General features: G+C 41.2%; 5 protein-coding genes across 21 annotated transcripts; 3 read left to right on the top strand and 2 right to left on the bottom strand.

The window, feature by feature from the left end:
- Positions 1 to 79: 79 nt before the first annotated feature.
- LOC115761053 lies at positions 80 to 2426 on the bottom strand. The gene is made up of 2 exons (XM_030702669.1): positions 1309 to 2426; positions 80 to 1247 (listed from the first exon to the last, which is right to left on the bottom strand). The coding sequence occupies exons 1-2, from the start codon at positions 2182 to 2184 to the stop codon at positions 1095 to 1097; spliced, it is 1029 nt and encodes a 342-aa protein (XP_030558529.1). The 5' UTR covers positions 2185 to 2426; the 3' UTR covers positions 80 to 1094.
- Positions 2427 to 2890: 464 nt separating this feature from the next.
- Positions 2891 to 4702, top strand: LOC115760668 (solute carrier family 25 member 35-like). Its single transcript, XM_030702135.1, has 3 exons — positions 2891 to 3398; positions 3462 to 3597; positions 3813 to 4702. The coding sequence occupies exons 1-3, from the start codon at positions 3151 to 3153 to the stop codon at positions 4353 to 4355; spliced, it is 927 nt and encodes a 308-aa protein (XP_030557995.1). The 5' UTR covers positions 2891 to 3150; the 3' UTR covers positions 4356 to 4702.
- A 231-nt stretch (positions 4703 to 4933) lies between these two features.
- On the top strand, positions 4934 to 7213 carry LOC115761127 (receptor expression-enhancing protein 5). 2 transcript variants are annotated; one of them, XM_030702785.1, is made up of 4 exons: positions 4934 to 5154; positions 6493 to 6725; positions 6798 to 6897; positions 6962 to 7213. In XM_030702785.1, the coding sequence occupies exons 1-4, from the start codon at positions 5004 to 5006 to the stop codon at positions 7021 to 7023; spliced, it is 546 nt and encodes a 181-aa protein (XP_030558645.1). In that variant the 5' UTR covers positions 4934 to 5003; the 3' UTR covers positions 7024 to 7213. The 2 variants fall into 2 exon arrangements, with proteins under 2 accessions (XP_030558645.1, XP_030558647.1); XM_030702787.1 differs by lacking the exon at positions 4934 to 5154 and adding an exon at positions 5599 to 5927.
- A 38-nt stretch (positions 7214 to 7251) lies between these two features.
- Positions 7252 to 7780, bottom strand: LOC115761128 (probable 28S ribosomal protein S16, mitochondrial). The gene is made up of 2 exons (XM_030702788.1): positions 7647 to 7780; positions 7252 to 7592 (listed from the first exon to the last, which is right to left on the bottom strand). The coding sequence occupies exons 1-2, from the start codon at positions 7761 to 7763 to the stop codon at positions 7311 to 7313; spliced, it is 399 nt and encodes a 132-aa protein (XP_030558648.1). The 5' UTR covers positions 7764 to 7780; the 3' UTR covers positions 7252 to 7310.
- Positions 7781 to 8419: 639 nt separating this feature from the next.
- LOC115761125 (gastrula zinc finger protein XlCGF26.1) lies at positions 8420 to 17422 on the top strand. Of its 16 annotated transcripts, XM_030702776.1 has the most exons (13): positions 8420 to 8502; positions 8657 to 8770; positions 11060 to 11196; positions 11425 to 11513; positions 11982 to 12326; positions 12821 to 13002; positions 13207 to 13312; positions 13415 to 13739; positions 13804 to 13968; positions 14044 to 14191; positions 14251 to 14384; positions 14457 to 15045; positions 16598 to 17422. In XM_030702776.1, the coding sequence occupies exons 3-13, from the start codon at positions 11060 to 11062 to the stop codon at positions 16814 to 16816; spliced, it is 2439 nt and encodes an 812-aa protein (XP_030558636.1). In that variant the 5' UTR covers positions 8420 to 8502; positions 8657 to 8770; the 3' UTR covers positions 16817 to 17422. The 16 variants fall into 16 exon arrangements, with proteins under 16 accessions (XP_030558636.1, XP_030558635.1, XP_030558634.1 ...); XM_030702775.1 differs by lacking the exon at positions 8420 to 8502 and having other exon boundaries at positions 8621 to 8770; positions 12866 to 13002; positions 13207 to 13309; positions 14254 to 14384; XM_030702774.1 differs by lacking the exon at positions 8420 to 8502 and having other exon boundaries at positions 8621 to 8770; positions 12866 to 13002.
- Positions 17423 to 19894: the final 2472 nt, after the last annotated feature.

The raw sequence follows: 19894 nt of genomic DNA, 5'->3' as shown, positions 1-19894 counted from the left end.
GCTGTAAACTTGTGTAGCTCGCCCGCGCCCCTGGCCCATAAAAGAGTTCATTTTTAACATTTAGTTCGTTTATTTATAGTTAGTATACGTATATGTGAGTGTGTGTGTGTGTGTGTGTGTGTGTGTATGCTTTAAATTGACCGTTAGTGTTTATACATAATCGGTTTCTGCAATTACATATTTCGAATATATACTGTTGCTTACATAATACAATATCGCTTATTGATTTGTTTAAACAATTGACGACCAAGGCGCGCAATAACATAATTTATGTCTTCTTTTTCTATGTGGTATTTTGTCTTTTGTTTACATTGTTTCACAAAAGCATTTTGTATATAGGTAAATATATGTATATATATATGATACAGGTACAACTAGATGGAATGCCGCTAATTTTGTGGATTTACCATGCAGCTAATACATATACATCGAGTTATCAGTGTTTAATACTTATATTACAATTAATTAAATGGAATCTCAATATTTTCGCTAACTAGTTTAAATTGTTGTTTCGCATTTAGTTGGTAGAATTGTGTAACTAATTTCTTGAGATTTCATTAGTGTTGAGTTCTATTTGAGTTCGATTGAGATTGTGGAATGCACACTACAAGATTTGTTCAACGGCAGACAAACATTTTTAGCAACAATTATTATATAAACATAAAAAGAACATCATTTCCGCGTATATATACAAAAAACAAACAGGAGGGAATCGTATAATTAAAATTTGAGCTGCTGTTGTTGGTTGTACTTGATTAGTTAGCGTTTGAACACATTTATCCACGGTCTTATGTATATAAAACAATACTCTTAGTTTTGGCCTAAAGCTAATCGAATATCGTAAACATAAAATCAGCGCATAAAACTATAACGAATGTGCATATTTACATTGCATATCTTCCTGCTAATTACTTGTTTTCGTTTGTTTTGTGGAATTACATTCAATTACTTCGTGTAATTGGAAAAATACCTAATTCGTAATGGAACTGTTACAACAATTGCGCTGCAATAAATGTGAGTTTGGCGCCAACATGTTTTGGTTGTTATCGTCTGGCACAGGGCAGAGCAATCAACTAATTAACTATCGGCAGCCCTTATCTGTCGGGGAAGAGTGACTCGTAGCTGGGTGGCAAATCTTTGGGCGTTGCCGGCTGCTGCTGATGATCCTGCGATCCTGGTGATAAATCATGTGGCAGCATCCCATCATATGACGGCGCCGTCGGCAGCTCAATGGTGGGCACATCGGACTGAAAGCAAAGAGATTTTTATTAAATACATAATTGAGCCAACTATAATATTTGTACTTACCCGCAAACGTCGCTGATTAAAGCGAGCGGCGGACGCTTCATGGGCGTGTTGCTGTACTGTGATGCAGTTCCAATACTTCCAGCAGATCCACACACAAAAGCCGACGCCCAGCATGGTAAAGATGAGGGATGTTATGGCCGATAGAGCCACATTCGTTGTGTCCATTTCCTCGGGGGGAATGGCATCGTGGAAGCAGGTGCCCTCGTCCCGGCACGGATACATGCAGTTGGTGATATTGTCACGCACAAAATGACGCGAAATGCAAGAGTATTGATCCTTCGGATTGCATAAAAAGTCGCCCGCAAACTGGCACTCGGAATGGGCGGTCAGCACCATGCGCAGCTCCAGTGGATCGCCAAATATATGCCGATCGCGATCAATAAAGATATGCACATGCACATCCCGATCCCGCTGATCGAATATCAAACGGCCCGCGGGCCCATCAATGGAGATATCACTACAAATGCGTTCGCTGGGCGAACGATTCCCACTCGTAAATTGAATATAGTCGATGCATTTCTTGGTCACCGGATCGCTCCTGAACTTCAACCGCGTGATGATTGTGTAAATGCCACGCGGCGGACGATCGTTGGTCTGGACACGGAACTGGCAGTCGTATTTGATTTTATTGGCCGAATGGCCAAAACTGGGCAGCGTCACATTCCAAGTTTGTGTTATAATGGCGCCCGAGTCGTGATCTTCGGTAAGCCGTAGCGTTGGATCGCCACGGAAGGGTTTGGCCAGCGTATAGATGAGCTTATCCGAGCATAGATTATCCTGCAGGCGCACAATTTTGTAGCCAACAATTGCAGTTGGCGCATAGAACGCAATTGCAAGCGTCAATTTGAGTAGGGAATAAACGGAGCATTTATTCATTTTGTTAACGGCACGTCCTGCGTGAGTGCGTCCGTGCTTGTTAGTGCGGCACGTCCTGCGTGCGTGCTATATGTGCCTCAATGTAAATGCAGACATACACGTTCGTTTGTTTGTTTCTTTTTATTGTAAATGTTTAAAATATTCCACGAATTTTTGTTGTTTTGCATCTGTGCCAGGGCTGCCAGACTACCAAGGCTAGCCAGGGCTGTACACTTTAATAAATTGTTAGACTTATCGGCGTATTGATAGTCGATATCGATGTATCCACCTGCAATTGTTGTTAACGGTTACGACGGTTCGAGATAAGAAATTATTTTTATGACAATTTCAATTGTTTGTATTTTAAGTTCTTTACAAATTTAATTTAATCTATAGAGTAATTAGTAAGCCTAGTATCGTAACAATCGATAGCTAACACTAAGCAACAGCTGTTTTGAAAGCTCTGCGATTAGTCTGTTAAATAACATTTAAAGCGCCATGCGCTGTTATGTTTGAACAGCCGTTGAAAACAACTTCTGAGCGTTAAATCATGTCTCAGACCATTTTCGTGCATCAACCGTATTAGTAAGTTACATTTAGCAAGTCCAACAGGCGAGTAAAAGCATTTTTTGTAGTAGCAAATTAGCCCGCGCTGCTTATAACAGTGCAGCAAACTTTAATGTTTTAGGGTGCCCACAGCCCGTTACATTAACTAACCACACACAACACGGTTGCAGCACCCCGCGCGCCGAGCAACATTATTTATATTTTTGTTAATTTCTAATAAGTCAGTAGACGCCGGTAGTTGTTAAAGGAGCAAAATCTTACGCTGAAAATCATTTATTTAATTGTGAATCTCTTAGAACACCTGTGCACTGAGCAGTTGTTGCTGTTGCCGCCTCGTAATATGCCTGATCGGCCGTTGCCGTCACGCAAAAAAAATCCTGCTGAGCTATTTCTAGTCAACCTCAACGTGAACGCAAACTGATGGCGACATCGGACTTTGTACTGGGCGGCCTGGCCTCTGTGGGCGCCACACTTTTCACCAATCCCATAGAGGTTATCAAGACGCGCATACAGCTGCAGGGCGAGCTGGCGGCAAGAGGATCCTATGTGGAGCCCTATAGAGGCGTCCTACGGGCGTTTATCACAGTCGCCAAAAATGACGGACTGAGGGGCCTGCAGAAGGGCCTGACGCCGGCGCTCTACTTTCAGTTCATCATCAACTCCTTCAGGTAAGCGAAGATCTGGCTGCTGCTTGCTTCATTCTCACTCAAAGTTTGCAATTTCATCATCAGGTTGAGCATTTACACAAAAGCGATGAACATGCATTGGATGCACGATAAGAAGGGCGAGGTCTCCTTTGGCCTGGGTCTGATCTGGGGTGCAGTGGGCGGCATCGTTGGCTCCTACTTTTCTAGTCCGTTTTTCATGGTAAGCGAAGCGTGAGGCTGTTACATAAAGCATGCCCCATTTAGACAACTTATCTATATGTTCGCCCAATGTCAAATATTGTTTGACGCGCGGCATCATGTGCGCTAATTTGAATTGCTGAGCAAGCAATGCCATGATTTCGGCTTAGATAAGACCATAATTACATTTGATAACACGCGTCTAATAATCTGCCCCCGCTCTTACAATGCTTGTAGATTAAGACGCAGCTACAGTCGCAGGCTGTCAGAGAGATTGCCGTTGGCCATCAGCATGCCCACAAATCGATGAGCGGCGCGTTCCGGGATATATATAGCACGGGCGGCATTGCCGGTCTCTGGCGCGGCTCCCTGGCCGCTTTGCCAAGAGCCGCTGTCGGCTCCGGCGCCCAGATAGCCACCTTTGGCAAGACAAAGACGCTGCTGGTGGAATACGATTTGGTCACGCAGCCCACATTGAACTCGTTCTGTTCTGGTCTGATTGCCGGTTCGATTATGTCCGTGGCGATTACGCCGCCGGATGTGATTAGTACACGCATGTATAATCAGGGCATCGATGCGCAGGGTCAGGGCCTTAAGTACAAGGGCTGGCTGGATTGTTGCATAAAGATCCTGCGTACCGAGGGCATATATGGTATGTATAAGGGATTCTGGCCCAACTATCTGCGTATCGCACCACACTCCACTTTGGTGTTGATGTTCTTTGACGAACTGCTCGACCTGCGGGAGAAATATCAACCTAAATTAGCGCACTCTTCCTAGTGCTGTTCTAGTCTTGTTTGTCTAACGCTAAGTACAAATTTGTATAATTGTTGCTAGTTCTGTTGAAACAAAACGGAAATGACCAAAATTGCTCCATTCCCAGACTCAACCCCCCTCCCCCCTTCCTCCCTAAAGCGTGCTCAAAGCTGTCTAATTAGTATTAGCAGCTGTATTTGCGCCTTTATGACCAATTTCTTAATGGACGGTTTAAATGTGAGGAGAGAAATGCAAAGAGCTAATATTTGCAAATCCGTTAGCTTTACAAGTTAACCAAAAATTAAGAAATGGACTTAGCTAAGCTATTAGTATCCTGTAGCTAGTAACTATAACTGTGCAATACTTTTATTTTAATAAAACGCGTTATTTTGTTTATATTTTCTTTTAATTTTCTTTAATTTATTATATAAGTACTGTAGGAGTTGTAGAAATTAAATTAGTAAACCGATTGAATTTCACAATTAAAAAGATGTTGGTGCGCCATGTTTGCGTCACGTTAAGTTGGCTGCAAGCGCAAATTTGAGTCGCTGTGGCGGTCGGTCGATTGCAGTGACTCCACAGATTATCTGTATCGAAAAACTGGAACAACGCTGATGAAACTAGTCGGCGACGCATATTAAATCAATTAGTTGCTGAAATTAGTAGTTAACTATGGCTACACAATTGTCCCAGGTAACGCAATGGTTGGACAACTCAAAGGAGTCCGTGAACAGAGCGCTGCGTGACCCCGCCAAGCCTTGGACCAAAGGCTTCGATCTCGTGGAGCAGCGAACTGGCGTCGATAGAATAAAGATATTCACTGGTGAGTTCCGTCTCCAGCAAAACTCAACGTCCTTCACAGTCGGTCAGGACTACACCTTGACGCACCCCCGCCGACTGCATAATACGTGGCTACGCATCATGACTAAGTGGAATTTTCAGCATTTATAAATAGCAATCGCAATCTGTTATAATGCAGTAAGGCAAACATGTCATGCGGGCGCCAAAATAGGTACAATTGTTATACTAGAAAAGCAGGCTGGGATTACTGTTAGAACTAAATACTTTTTACAGCTCCACACACACAGACGCACACACAATGCTCGCTCTCGCACACACACACACATATGCGTGCATATGCGAGCAGCCTATATGCGTGTGTGTATATTTTTCCATAAACGTTTCGCTCTTTTTTGTTTACTTCACATACAAATGCAGTAGCGTACATTTTGCCCATTGTGGCGCACATTCAATACTCGAGTTTTTCGCGAAATCGGAACAAAAAAATATTACACAAACGTATATTTTTAATTGGCAACTCAAAAGGTCAAGCTCAGCTTCGACTTTGACCGCGTAGTGTGCTTTCGTGGCATTTTGTACACGTGTATATAGACGTGCGACCAGGTGAACACACAAACATACATACACACATATGTGTGTGTGTGTGAGTGTTATGCTGTAAAAGTAACAACGCAGCTGTGATAAAAGCCCTACCCGAAAAGCCTTAAATGTGGCTTTGGGATTATATTATGCTAATAAAACAGCGGCAGGCGGTGCGTCGTAATGTTCGAGTGCCCGTGGTCTATATTGGCTCAGGTGAGTCGCCGCCCGTTGTCTGTGCATGTGTGTGTGTGCGTGTGCGTGTGTGCGATGCTTGTGATTCGTCTGTCGACACATTGGGTACAGTAAAAAAAAAAGGAAGGGAAATTCATTAGTTGAGGATGTGACGTCACTGACGATAATTAATTGCAAACCTCCAATTGGGAATCAATTATGCGCCGCCGTCGTCCGCTCGAACCGGCAGGTAATGCAACACTGGCCGCTGGGTTTTGGGCTTGGATCATGGCAATGCTGAGGTACAAAACATTTATAATTTATAGGCGAATCGCGCGTGGCCAGATATCAAGTGCAGATATGACAAGAGCTAAAAGGTTAATAATAGACACACAGATGCGCCACGCTGCAAATGCAACGAAAAGGGCAATCGCATTTGATAGTTCCGATAGAGCACAGCCAGATTGAGATCAGAGCTCATGGCGTTCGAGGCGTTGGAAGATAAGCTAGTTGAGCTCTTCAGAGAGAATCCGATTGTGCGCTTTGGTAGATTAGCAATAAGTCAACGTTAAACACTTAACGTATATTAACTTGAAATTTCTTATAGGTGCCGCCGCATTCTGTGCGCTCTATCTGATATTTGGCTGGGGCGCTCAGCTCTTGTGCAATATTATTGGTGTTATGTATCCGGCGTATGTGTCCATTCATGCCATTGAATCAAGTACCAAGCAGGATGACACCAAATGGCTAACGTACTGGGTGACCTTTGGCATATTCACAGTCATTGAGTTCTTCTCCCACGTTCTGACCCAAGTCATACCCTTCTATTGGTTATTAAAAGTGAGTTTCAAGTCTTTTATATGACAAACTAAAATTGGCATTAATCGTATTTACCCCCTTTTTCTTCGCCAGTGCGGATTCCTTATTTGGTGCATGCTCCCGATGGAGAACAATGGATCTGTTATCATCTACAACAAGCTGGTGCGACCATATTTCCTTAAACATCATGCATGTAAGTGATATATGCCCTTTATCTGGGACAAATCAAATTGTTAATTAAATATTTACCCTTTCAGCTGTCGACAAGATCATTGATGATGGCATGCGGAAGGCGGGCAGTGTGCTAAAAAATGACTAAATTTGTCATTTGGACTAATTCGCTTCCTTAAGCATTTGTAGCTGCCGCATCCAGGAAGGGCCTCACGCCAAATTTTATCTTCGAACACTTTTGTCCATACTATTTAAATTTATACTTGATTGTTGTTATGGCACATGCCGCGTGGTTTTGAAAACCCCTCCAATTGATGATATATATTATTATACATGCATTAGATGTGTTTATAGTGAAATCTCGGCTTGTTACACATAAATTGTAAAAAAACAATGACTATTTATTGAGTAGATGGATATGGATAATGCAACACACTACGCCGTCGCGGCTTTCTCAGTGGTTTCAGCTGTCGCTCCCGCTCCTGCTGCTGCTGCTCTGCGATTGCGCCAGGCGGTCATGTAGGTGCGCGGATGTACGGGCAGTAAACCGGCGATGCCTAACAGCTCGGCCGCCGGCTCGGACATATGTGCGCCTTTGCCCAGCCAGTAGCGTATGCGTTCCGTATTGAGGGCCACCAGACGTTCGTTCGATGTATTCGGCAGTGGATCGTAGGAGCCCACCTGCTCAATAACAGGCTGATGTTGGTTCTTGCGGCGCTGTAATTACGGATTCATGAGATACGTTATGGAACTTCAAAGTGAGACTCAGACCTCCATAACAACAATGTGATAGAATGGACGATTCGTGCAGCCTAGACGCACAAAGCGTATTATCTTGGCCGAGTGCTTGTAGAAGCGGCCAATGCCACTGGCAGGTGACAGGGACATTTCAGGATTTATTCAAAACTTTACTTAACAAGAAAATGTGTTATGAAAACAGACCGAAAACGATATCGATAGTCAATAAACGAGCTAGCTGTTATCGAAATATTAATTTAAAGAAATCGAATAACTTTTGACTTGCAAGATTGAAAGCAGATCATTAAATTAATTACAGGACCATAATCGAAGGACCAAGTGTGCGCTGTAAAGTGACGTAGATGTATTTAATAACACTGAATTCGTGCAACTCTGTGTGCTGTGCATTTTGTGTACACACTGGTCACTCATACAAAATGGCGTCAGCAGTCGAGCACGAACACTAAGGAATTTTTCAGTGGTGTCTGTGTCTGTGAATTTATATTGGGGTAAAAAAAACTGTGTGCGTTTATTTTGTTTATAAATTTTATTGCAAATACGGCACATAAATACATAGCGCGTACACACACACCGACACACACCAATTCAAAAGTGCGCTTATCAATGAATTGAATTGAATTTGAGGCAGCAGCAGCAGCAAGAAGCACGCCAACGCCAACGAAGTGAATTTTTCGAGGGAACGGAAAAAAATGGCGCCCGCCTGAGCCACAGAAGCAAGTTGACTTTCTTTTCGGTGTGTGTAGTTCGTCGCCGCACTCGTCGCTCGTTTTCGTCGCATATTTGTCGCGATCAAATAGTGAAAAAGAGAGAAATATTGCAAATTGCATCAAAAACGCGACATCGACGTACAGCAGGAGGCTAGTATTTTGTACGTGATTTTGTATAACTACATACATATACATATAATACAAATACAAGCAACAGAAAAGTGCAATTACATTTGCGTTTGGAAATTTTGCGCTTTTTTCTCTTTCGCCTCCCCCTTTTTCTGCTTTGCCTCATTTATAATGTGCGCTGCACAGAGCAATCCGCCGCCCTTCGGCTACACTTGGGGTTTTGCAGACAACGGCAATCGTGCCGCAGAATCAGTTTTGGAGATATCGCCAAATATTAACTACACTGTCAGTGGGGAATCGGTAAGTGAAGTCTCAATTTGTATGTATACTTCGAATTTCCTTCGTTGCATATCAATTTGTTTTATTCTTTTTTCATTGTTTCTTTCCTTATATCGAATGCGAGTGCTTTTGCAAGTGCAAGCTGCTTTGCTAAATAACCAATCGACCCAACGAACTAGCTAGCCAACCCCCTCCAGCCACCCACGTAATATATGTTGCTGTTGCTTTCCCACAGCGAATCGTGTTGTGTCTTCTCTCCGCTCCCCTTTTGTACGTTGTTGTTGGCCTAACAACAGCGCCACATACACACAAGCACACCGATTAGAGATGGCCACCTAATGGTGGTCGTGAACACGAATAACACGATTAAAGTTTAAATCTCATGAATTCTGTACTAAACATGAACAGAAATAAAAAGTGCTACTGCAGAGTACAGCTTTAAAGCACATTTAATTCCCTCTCAATACAAAATTATATAATTTTCATGTGACAAGACCTAATTGTCATTGGCTGACAAAATTATATGTCACGCTCCCATCACTAATACAGATACAGCTACGTCGTTCGCTCGCTCGCTCGCTCGCTCACTCGCTGGTTTTGCGCTCTGTATGTATAAGTGCATCGGCCATATATATGTGTATGTACGTACGCAGGGTTGAGCGCGTGTATGTATACACCAACGATATGCATACATACGTGAAGGCTCAAATACAAGAAAAAAAACCAGCTACATATACTTTTATGTAACTGCGTTGGTCATGCGAATGCGAGCGAGTGTGTTAGAATTCTTTTACCATACATTTATACGAAATTTTTTCGTTTCCATTTCATTCGTAAACATTCATAATTTGGTATTTGTAAAAAGTATGCGTACGTAAGGTACATATATAGCATACGTATGCATGTGGATTTGATTGTATGCAAACAAACAAAAATACGCACGTTGCGCTGCAACACGCGGCGGCAGCTGATTTCAATGCAACTCCCACTCTCCCGTGATAAGGCAATTTAATTAAACTATATGGTTTAATTATTAAACGTGTGGTAGGCGAAATCTACTATAGTATGGCGTTGGCAAAAGCAATCGAATATAATCGATAAACATATATATATATATATATACATAAGCATATTTTTCCTTTCATCTAATTTACTGTAAATTTATTGCATATTGGTTTTTAATCATGAATTTTTATGTTGCGTTTCTGTTCATTTTGTGCGTTCATTTTGTTTTTGTAAAACAACTTTTCTTATACAATTGGCAGTACATTTTTTCGTTGGCATGAGAGTGCAACCCTATTTCGCTGTGTTTCTGCCTTCCTCTTTGCGCACGTTTGTGAACACTTACACACGCAGGCGATGTTTCGTTGTGTTTGAATTCGCCGCCGTATGCTGGCGACCATTTTGTGTGCATGTGTGCGGCAGACGTCAATTCGCCGTTCGTTGAATATTCAACACTAACACACTCGCATCGCACGCACACCTGAATACGACGCTCTCTTACGGACGCATACACACCCAGTTTGGCATATTAGTGTGCGTGCGGTACGTGCGTGTGTTTTGATTACACTTGCTTACGTTTTGGCGCTCAACAATCTGTCAAAAGTCCAATTGTACACACGTTCACACACACATACATACACACGTACACACACACTGCTTGAGCGCAGTGGAAAAAGCGCGCGCTTTGCTGTCGCTGATTCGTATGCTCTTCTTCTTGTTCTTCTGCCGCCGCTGCTGCTGCCGCTGTCGCCACCGCCACCGCTGCTTGCATTCCTTTCATTTGGCATAGTGTTCTCTTTTTTTTTTTATCAACTGTTGCTGCGCCACTGCGCTGCGCAGGTGTAGCGTGTTAATAAGACAAAATGAACAACAAAAACAACAAAGCGCAACATAAAATACAACATACTACTATGAATCGATAATTGCAGTGGCAACTGTACTTTTGTACTAATCATTAGCATAGAATTAGATTAATTAACCTAACCCAAAACTATGTATATTGGATTAATTAATGTGTTATGCAACGGCGACTAGTGTTGAGCAACGCTGAAAAACACTTGCACTTGCATTTCCTGTAATCTGTTCGGTTTTTGGGGACAAATCAATCAATCAATATCAATCAATCAATCAATCAAGCAAACAAACCAACAATCAAACTAACAACAGACATGAACAATCAAAAGCAAAACAAATCGAGTAAAATGCTATCAAAATAACATCATCCATCATCCGTTATGAATCGTATTTGTGGAGACTTTTTGGTGCATCTGAGTTATACTGAAAACAATGTGTACACACCCGTTTTAGATGCCCTATCTGTTATCCACGGATGGATCATTGGCCGTACAAAAGGATGTTAAAGGTGCACTCAGCAGCAATAAGGGCAATGTCGTTCGGCGCATGTTCGTGGTGAACGATTCCTCATTTGCGCCCGGAACACAAAGGTGCGTTTTCAAAGACAAAACTTAAAACAATCAGAATCTCACCATAAAAAAAAAAAGATAAAAAAAAGTTCCATAAATCAAGAAAAAGCTTTAATAAAGCCTCGTTTTTTTCTCGTCTGCTTCGATGCGATCTTTCTCTCTCTCTCTCTCTCTCTCTCTCTCTCTCTCTCTCTCTCTCTCTCTCTCTCTCTCTTTTCCCATTCTCTTTCTATCTCTATCCATCCACAGAGTAATTACCACAGGCTCCGCATCGACGGTGGTCAAAAAACAGGACTCTGGTCAACAGGTGTTGAGCATAAATTCGCTCGATAAGAACTGTAAGTGTTCGTCGTTAAAATCAGTTTTTAAAAGCAAACGAAAATCTGTTTGAGAAATCAAATACAATTAGTGTTGCACGCGTTGTTGATGTGTTGTAATCGATTTGATTTGAATAATCGATCGTTAGGGGTTTTCGCTAATCGATTGTTCTCTCTCTTCTCTCTCTCTCTCTCTTTCTCTCTTTACTCCTCTGCTTCTACTCGCTACTTTCCGCTCGCTCGCTGTACTCTCCCACCCCCCCACTAAATGTAATATCCACTTTCTCGAACTCTGTTTCTCTCTCTCTCTCTCTCTCTCTCTCTCTTTGTTGTCGCTGTGTTTGCCCTTGTATTGCTGTCACGCATTACCAACACTACCAACACCACCCACCCCCTCATAATTCCCCCCCTATTCCACACCATTCACCTACTCTCTATACACTCATAATACACACGACGGGCGGCGGGCGGCGGGCTGTGGCGCATTAGATCTTTTGGTCGATCAGGCAACAGCGGCAGCAGCTGCGGCTGCAGCAGGTGGAGGTGATCCGGCGTCTGCTGCACATCATCATACATTGACAAATGGCAGCATTGTTGATGCCAAAACTGGACAAACGGTATTGAGCACATCGGGTGCCGCCGCGGCCGCGGCCAAATCGCATTTTAGCTCAATTGGTGCACTGCATCTGACCCAAGAGGAGTGCAATGAGATCTTAATCAAGCGCGCCATTGCAGCCGGCCACGGCCACCATCAGACGCACACACTCACCGCTGGCGACGGAGCGCACCACCACCACCACCACCATCATTCGACGGCGCCAGGCGCGACACCAAGTAAGCATCTCAAATCTGTGTTGTGCTCGAATATCTCCTCCTTCTCCTCCTACAACTCTCCTCTACTGTTCTACTGCTCTACTGCTACTGCTACATTCTGGCCTTTGGCACTGGTATTCGGTGTATTCTCGTTGCTTACCCGTTGCGTCACCTTACGTTACACGTTTACGCAACGTTACGTTACGTCACCGTCTCGTTACGTTGCGTTACGTTTGCGTTCCTGCTTACCGTATATACAACTGTTTTTCTTTTTCGGTTCAAAATTCAATTTTGATTTGTTTTTTTAGTTTAGTTTTCGTTTTCTAAAAATATACAAAAAAATAAAATATTTTTATTTTCTTTTCTTTTCCTTTTTTTTTTGTTTTTGGTTTTTTGTTTTCTGTTCGTTCTGTTGAGTTTGTGTTTGGTTCGTACTTTTGATTTTCTTTCTTTGTTTTTCTTCTCTTTTATTTTTGATATCTTCCTTTGAATTCCATTTGGTTATTGTTCCGTTGGCGGTGCAACAACACTCTTAGGTGACATACTTCCTGGTATTTCAGTTCAAGTACAGAAAGTAATACAAGGACTCGAAGAGAACGAGGACTCGCAGGGCGACGCACCCAACTTAAAGTTGGAGCCAGGCACATTAGAATTGTCCCCAAAGACCGAACTACAGGAATCAATGCATTTCAGCGAAGTAAGCCCAACATTTATGCTACACAAAAAACATACACACTTTAACAAATCAAATCAAATAAATTAATTTAAAAAAAAAAAGAATAGTATATTTATAAATGAAAAATATCCCCCGCGTTTATTAAATAGTAATCAACGTCTCTCTCTCTCTCTCTCTCTCTCTCTTTCTGTCTCTTCCGTTGTCCCGCTTTATTCTCCATTTTAGACCGACGCCACCATCAAAAAGGAGCGCCCGTACAGTTGTGACGAGTGCGGCAAATCCTTTCTGCTCAAACATCATTTGACAACACACGCACGCGTGCACACAGGTGGTTGTTCTTGTTCCTAGCACATACCCATTATCAAAGCGAGCAGGTCTAACCCCCCAACACTCTCTTCCCCCTTCTCTCTCTTTGAATCTGTTCACACTGTAGGCGAACGTCCACACATTTGCACCCATTGCGGCAAAAGTTTTGCGCACAAACATTGTCTAAATACGCATCTACTGCTCCATTCGACGGATCGGCCATATCAGTGTCAGGAGTGCAAGAAGAGCTTTACGCTTAAGCATCATCTGTTGACGCATTCGCGTGTCCATAGCCGGGAGCGGCCATTTGTGTGCCAGGAGTGCGGACGTGCATTTCCCCTCAAGCGTCATCTGGTCACGCACAGTAAATTTCACGCCGGCGAACGTCCCTACGTCTGCGAGGAATGCGGTGAGAGTTTCGCACAGGAGAATCACCTGATTATGCACTCGCGGTTAGTAGCAGACACTCTCTGTCTTACCCAATACTTTAACTAAAGCAAGCAAATTGTTTTGCAGCTTTCATGGTTCATTGAATCCATTTGTTTGTGCTGATTGCGGTGCCTCGTTTCCACGCAAATTTCAATTGGTTAATCACGGACGCATACACGGCAAGATACCACACTCCTGCACAGTTTGCGGCAAAGAATTTCTACAGAAGCGCACCCTAGTTTCCCACATGAGGTAAGCCGTCTTCTGTCTATGCTCCAGCTCAATTCCATGCACAGTTTTTACTTACATTTTTTTTGGGTTTCTTAGGCGCGTACACACCGGCGAGCAGGCGCATCCCTGCGTCAGCTGCGGCGAAGGTTTCCTCACCAAGGCGGAACTGCATCAGCATGTCCGTGCGGCGCACAACGGCGTCAATCCCAATACGAGCAGCGCCACCATTATAGCCAATCAACAGGTATGCTTAACAAGTTTAACACAATTCGTGCATCATGTTTAATTAAATTGAAATTCAAGCAGATACAGCAGCCGCATCATCATCCAGGGCATCCGCAGACGATCACCGTTGTCAGCAATCCGGCTAATTCAACGCTGCTCACCGTCTCCACAACCGATGCCAATGGCGTTGCACGTCCACAATTCGTTTGCCGGTAAGAGATGGACAGATGGCTGTCATTCCAGGATTGACATTGTTTTAATAATTAAACTTTTGGTCGTTGCAGCGAATGCGGCAGCGCGTTTAACAGCCGGGAGGCGCTCGCCTTGCACTTGCGACTGCACACGGGCGACAAGAGCCTTATGACCGATCTGTGCGCTTTGACAGCAGCGCTGCCCGGCCACTTTTTGAGCACGGCGAGCCTCAATCCGGGCACTGTGGTAACGGCCAATCCGAATCTGGTGGGTCAGAGTCCGGTGCCGGTGCAAATCATATCATCCACCGGTCAGGTGATGTCGCAGACCACGCTGGTGCAGGCCGCCAATTCGACCCATCCGCAAGCGGTTGTCACAGCCGTGCCCACAATGCCCGTCCATGGGCAACAGCATCTGCAGCACATCCAGCAACAGCAGCAGCAACAGCATGTGGTCACCGTATCGCCGGCCAACAAGCCAAAATCGCATTTCTGTGCCAGCTGCGGCAAAGGATTCGCCGCCAAGCACGGCCTCATGCAGCACAATCGACGACATCCAAACGGCGGCTGCACGGTGCGCACCCATGTCTGCGAGTGTGGAAAGGCATTCTTCCAAAAGAACCATCTGATGCTGCATCAGCGCCAGCATTTGGAAACAAAGCCAGCCATATCGCAGCAACAGGTATGCTAGGCGCCCAGCCCAAGGCCCAAAATATCCCAACGCCCAATACATAGATACTACCCACACACACACACACACATATATATATATATATATATATTATATATGTATTATATATATATATATATTTATGTATTCAATTAAATTTCAATTATTGTGTTTTCCATTTGGTTTGATTTATACAACAAAAACAAAAAAAAAACGAAAAGAAAGAAAAATATATATAAAAACTGGCATAAATTAACATATAATTTAATTAGTTTTATATTATGTGGGAGCAGTTAGTTAAGCCTCTAAGCTATGCAAATTAATTTAGCTATTAACTCGAACTAAGCAATTGTTACCGAGTATCAACAATAACAATAACAATAACAATAATAATAATAATAATAAAAAAAAAAAACAACACCAGAAGTTAAATGCTTTAAGTTAAATGTAGGTAGATCTCGAGGCTTTTGTGTCGGTCTGTTGAGAAACTTTCTTTTCTTTCTGCATTGAACTCTATTCAAGTTTATTTCCCGATTAGCTTAATATAAATAAAATAATAACAGCAACTAGTTACATACAAACATAACTTTCAAATTCTTGTGTTGCGTTTCTTAATGTTTTATTTTAAATATATAATTCTGTAAAATGAATTACAAACAAAGAAAAACAAAAACAATAATGAAAATCACGAAATGATAATTAATTAACTTGGAATACTTGCAGCTTGTTGTACCAACTACTTCTTACTAAATAAACAATAAAGAAATAGATCAACAAGATCAACTGAACAATAATAAAAGCTAAAGAAAACTACTTACACTCACACACACACACAGGCACACACACACACACACACACGCATGCACACACGCACACTCACCACCTGAATGTTCGTAAATACCAAAGCAAATTCTATTTGTAAAGTGCCGTCTGTCTGTGTGTGCGTGTGTGTGTGTGTGTGCGTGTGTGTGTGGCAGACTCTTTGAAAAGAAAAACTTGATAAACCAATAAAACCAAAATAAAACATTGATCAAAAATACTACAGTAAAAACGTTACAATATTCTGTATTCTGCGTGTACGCAAAAAAGGCTTCACTGTGCGCGTTTTAGGTGTGTATAAAAAATAAAAACAAAACAAAAAATATATATATTCCAAATTTATCGCTAATTGTCCCAATAAACAAATACTATAACTTACGTATAATTGTCATGTGTATTTAGCTATGTGTCCTATAATTATTTATGTACAATTATTATCTTTTTTTTTTTTGCGTGTCTGTGCCTGTTGTCTCTCTGTGTTTGTTGTTGTTGTTGTTTTTTGTGTATTTACCTATTTAGCTATACCCTAGTTTTCTGTGCTCTTTGTTAAATGTATTTTCATGCCCAAAAACATAAAAACATATAAACTATAATTTTGAAATGTTGCGACCACGAACCCTTTTCAATTTTGCTTGAGCGTAATTTTAGTTTAGTTTTTATAAATACATTTGCTATATATAAATACATTTAATTGATATTGTTGTTGAGCCACAAAAGATTTGCTAAAGCCTTGAACTCTTTGCAGGAGGCCGACGTGCAGCAGCAGCAGCAGCAGCAACAACAACAACAAGCGGCCGCTGCCGCTGCCGCCGCGGGACAACAGTCCACACAGGTGGAGGTGCAAATAATGCCCGGAGGTCATGCCAAGGTCATCAAATACGAGATCTGTCGAAATGTGCTGCAGGAGGAGCAGGCGGGGCAGCAGCAGCAGCAACAGCAGCAGGCGTCCATGCATGCTGAATAAGAGATAGGAGGAGGGAGGAGGTGGAGAAGGGAGCAGAAAGGGGGAGAGAGATAGTTGATTCAATTTGATAAGCGCAGTTAATTTTATAGCATTTTTGTTGTAACTTTTTGTAAATATACAAAGCCAATTTGTGCAATTGCAATTGCGCGGCAAAAGATTGCTCCCCACACACACACACACACACACATATGTACACCCACCCACGCACACAAGCACAGATATATATATACAGATATATAGAACTTATCAAGAGGGCAGCTTTTACAGGCCACACCCACCCACACACACACACACACACACACAACAGCTAAAAGTGAATGAGAGATCCTGGAGCGTATTTAAGAGTTAAGCGATTCCCTTAGTTTTATTAATTTAGTTACCATTTAGCTATTAATAGACACCTAGCTATACACACCACACACAAGTACACACACACCCGCACACATATGTACATCAAATACAATTGTAACTGTAACTATAGATATCCTGTTATAATTTCTTTGTGATGCATTGGTCGCATCTAAAACAAGAACCTCGTCTAAGTTGCAAAAGTTTTTATCTAATTACATTTTAATTGTAACTTTTTAAACACACACACACGCACATATGTATACACACACATATATATATATACAAATTGAAATAAATATCTATATATATATATATGTATGTATATAGCATATGCCTAAACATATATCGCCTAACTGTAAACTATGTATACATATTAAAAAAGAGAAAAATAAATATTAAGCATAAAAACAACTACAACTACGTTTAGTTTTAGGCACGCTAATTAACAATTATTATTATTATTATTATAATTACAATGAATACGTACATTTGCGAACAGCACTCAGCGTCGCGATCATGTTATTGTGGGCGTGATCGTGGGCGTTTGTCCAGCACACACACACACACACACACACAGACAACATTTTCAAGCTTGTACATAAAAAGTAAAAGAAAAGAAACTTGCAACGTGTAACTACAACTAGAACTTAAGTGAATGCAAAACAGGTCTAAACAAACATTTAAAATAAAATAATGAATATTCAAAGAGGAGTGTAGCCGGTTCGGTTGGGGGCGGCCACGCCCACGCCCACAGGCGAGACTTGGAAGTAGGTGCCTGGCACAATAACTAAAGAGAAAGAAACTTGAAATACGACAGCAAAAGTAGAGTAAAAGGCAAAACAAAAGTAAATATAGAAGCATAAATAGTTGATAAGTAACGTTTAGTTGTGTAACAAAATTATAGACAACCGTAAATAATGCAAAATTGAAAAAGAATAACAGTTAGTTTATAGACACGCCCACACACACACACACACACACACACACACACACACACACACACACACACACACACACACACACACACACACACACAGTTCCATCAATAAATGCACGCTTTTTGTGGCAAGATAGAAACCAACAAACAAATCTATTATCAAAACTGTAAAAATACATTTAAAACAAAAACAAAAAACAAAAAAAAACAAAACTTATACCTTAACGTTAGGAATGCGTTCAAATAAATGCAACAAGTAAATCGATAACATAATCCGATAAATAGATGAACCTAATATTAAGCGTATATTTTAATATGTAAGCCTTAAAGAAAATACGACTATGAATAATAAAAAAAAAAAGAATGTGTAACTGTAATTATTGACAAAGCTTGGCAATCACAGTGTGACCGTATTCAATTGAATTTTTGTTCAAAATGGAATTGCGCCTGGTTCGCTGAACGGTTCGGTTCGGTTCAGTTCGTGCATCGGGTTTTTCATATCAATTGAACTAGTTCTTTTTCGTTGATTCGATTCATTTTTAAAAAGGAAATAATTCGGTTTATCAAACAAAATTACATGTAATTAAATACTCAGTTTTCAACTTTGCTTTTAATGTTCTTTTTTTTTTTACTTGATTTGAAATATTTAAAGGAAATAATTAATTTTTTAAATTAACATAATTTCTTGTAATTAAATAATAAGTTTTTATTCTTGATTTAATATTTTTCTAATTCCAAATATCCTAAATTTATGTAGTGTGCCAAAACTAGCACTAAAACTTCTTCCAATATTCTGATTTTCTAATTAACTAAAGCTTGGGATTCGTATTCTTATTGGACTATTCTCCAATGAGTCCAACAAGTCCATAATCACGCACGCCTCGGATCGCGAATATTTTGGCAGTATCTTTCAGTTTGTTGAACATTTTCATGTTGATGTCATACATAATTGCAAATTGGCAGCAAAGTAAAAACATTAGTCAAATCGTTTATAGTTCTCAGATAACAAAGGCCTCGCTTTCTACAATAACAATTGTTGGCCAAAAGAAATGTTGTTTGCAAATGCTTTAATAATTTATTTATAGATTGGCTGATTAAACAAACAAACAAACAGAACAATTGTGAGCCAAAAATGGAATTGTGCATTGTGAACTGTGAATCAGCCGGCGATTGGCTTGATCCGAGTTCGTTCTCTTCTCCGGGCAGCTACTTAAAGCGTTTTATTGTTAGGTAATAAGTAAACAGGTTAGTCAAGCAAGTTCTCTTCTAGTCGAATAAGTTAATATATGTATAACATTCTCAGGAATTTTACTCAGCCTGATACATGTTGAGTTCCCAGTTAGATAAGATACAAATACCCATACACAGCAAACATGTGTGTAGCTTCGGTTTGTTGTGCGATAAAGCGAAAATGTTTAGCATTTTTTATTACTCATACCCATTAAGCGTGTTAACGTGGTCTAAACCAGTTCTGAAAGGGTTTAAGTGTGATAAACATCGAGACTAATGTACGTATGCATAATGTATCTCAAGGTTCAATGCTCCAGTATCTGAATTATTTAAAATCAGATAACTTTCGCAAATGTGTAGTAATTGTTTACAGATTTGGTTTGGCTATATTTGAGCATCTTTAGCAGCAATTCCGAAAGTTTCATGATAATCGCTTAATAACTACGCGAGTTATGCAGCATTGAAAGTAGTACAGGGTATAGCTAGGTCTGCTATTCGCCCTCCGGCGCTTGCTAACTATTCGTAATCATTTCGACTTAATGTAGCAAATAATTAGCGTT

Source organism: Drosophila novamexicana, unplaced genomic scaffold (assembly GCF_003285875.2).
Source record: "Drosophila novamexicana strain 15010-1031.04,08,12 unplaced genomic scaffold, DnovRS2.1 tig00000462-arrow-pilon, whole genome shotgun sequence".
Taxonomy (NCBI): domain Eukaryota; kingdom Metazoa; phylum Arthropoda; class Insecta; order Diptera; family Drosophilidae; genus Drosophila; species Drosophila novamexicana.
Note: the sequence above shows the minus strand (reverse complement) of the source record. Positions and strands in the feature narration are given on the sequence as shown.

Bases quoted from the DNA above. Each gene is read 5' to 3' on its own strand.
- LOC115761128 (XM_030702788.1), bottom strand. From the start codon at position 7,763: ATGTCCCTGTCACCTGCCAGTGGCATTGGCCGCTTCTACAAGCACTCG. The intron at 7,593-7,646 runs GTCTGAGTCTCA...CCGTAATTACAG, and splicing joins ATCACATTGTTGTTATGGAG to CGCCGCAAGAACCAACATCA.
- LOC115760668 (XM_030702135.1), top strand. From the start codon at position 3,151: ATGGCGACATCGGACTTTGTACTGGGCGGCCTGGCCTCTGTGGGCGCC. The intron at 3,399-3,461 runs GTAAGCGAAGAT...TTTCATCATCAG, and splicing joins TTCATCATCAACTCCTTCAG to GTTGAGCATTTACACAAAAG. The intron at 3,598-3,812 runs GTAAGCGAAGCG...CAATGCTTGTAG, and splicing joins TTTCTAGTCCGTTTTTCATG to ATTAAGACGCAGCTACAGTC.
- LOC115761053 (XM_030702669.1), bottom strand. From the start codon at position 2,184: ATGAATAAATGCTCCGTTTATTCCCTACTCAAATTGACGCTTGCAATT. The intron at 1,248-1,308 runs GTAAGTACAAAT...CTTTGCTTTCAG, and splicing joins TTAATCAGCGACGTTTGCGG to TCCGATGTGCCCACCATTGA.
- LOC115761125 (XM_030702768.1), top strand. From the start codon at position 8,642: ATGTGCGCTGCACAGAGCAATCCGCCGCCCTTCGGCTACACTTGGGGT. The intron at 11,514-11,981 runs GTAAGTGTTCGT...GTGGCGCATTAG, and splicing joins AAATTCGCTCGATAAGAACT to ATCTTTTGGTCGATCAGGCA. The intron at 13,740-13,803 runs GTTAGTAGCAGA...ATTGTTTTGCAG, and splicing joins CACCTGATTATGCACTCGCG to CTTTCATGGTTCATTGAATC.
- LOC115761127 (XM_030702785.1), top strand. From the start codon at position 5,004: ATGGCTACACAATTGTCCCAGGTAACGCAATGGTTGGACAACTCAAAG. The intron at 5,155-6,492 runs GTGAGTTCCGTC...AATTTCTTATAG, and splicing joins TAGAATAAAGATATTCACTG to GTGCCGCCGCATTCTGTGCG. The intron at 6,898-6,961 runs GTAAGTGATATA...TTACCCTTTCAG, and splicing joins TTTCCTTAAACATCATGCAT to CTGTCGACAAGATCATTGAT.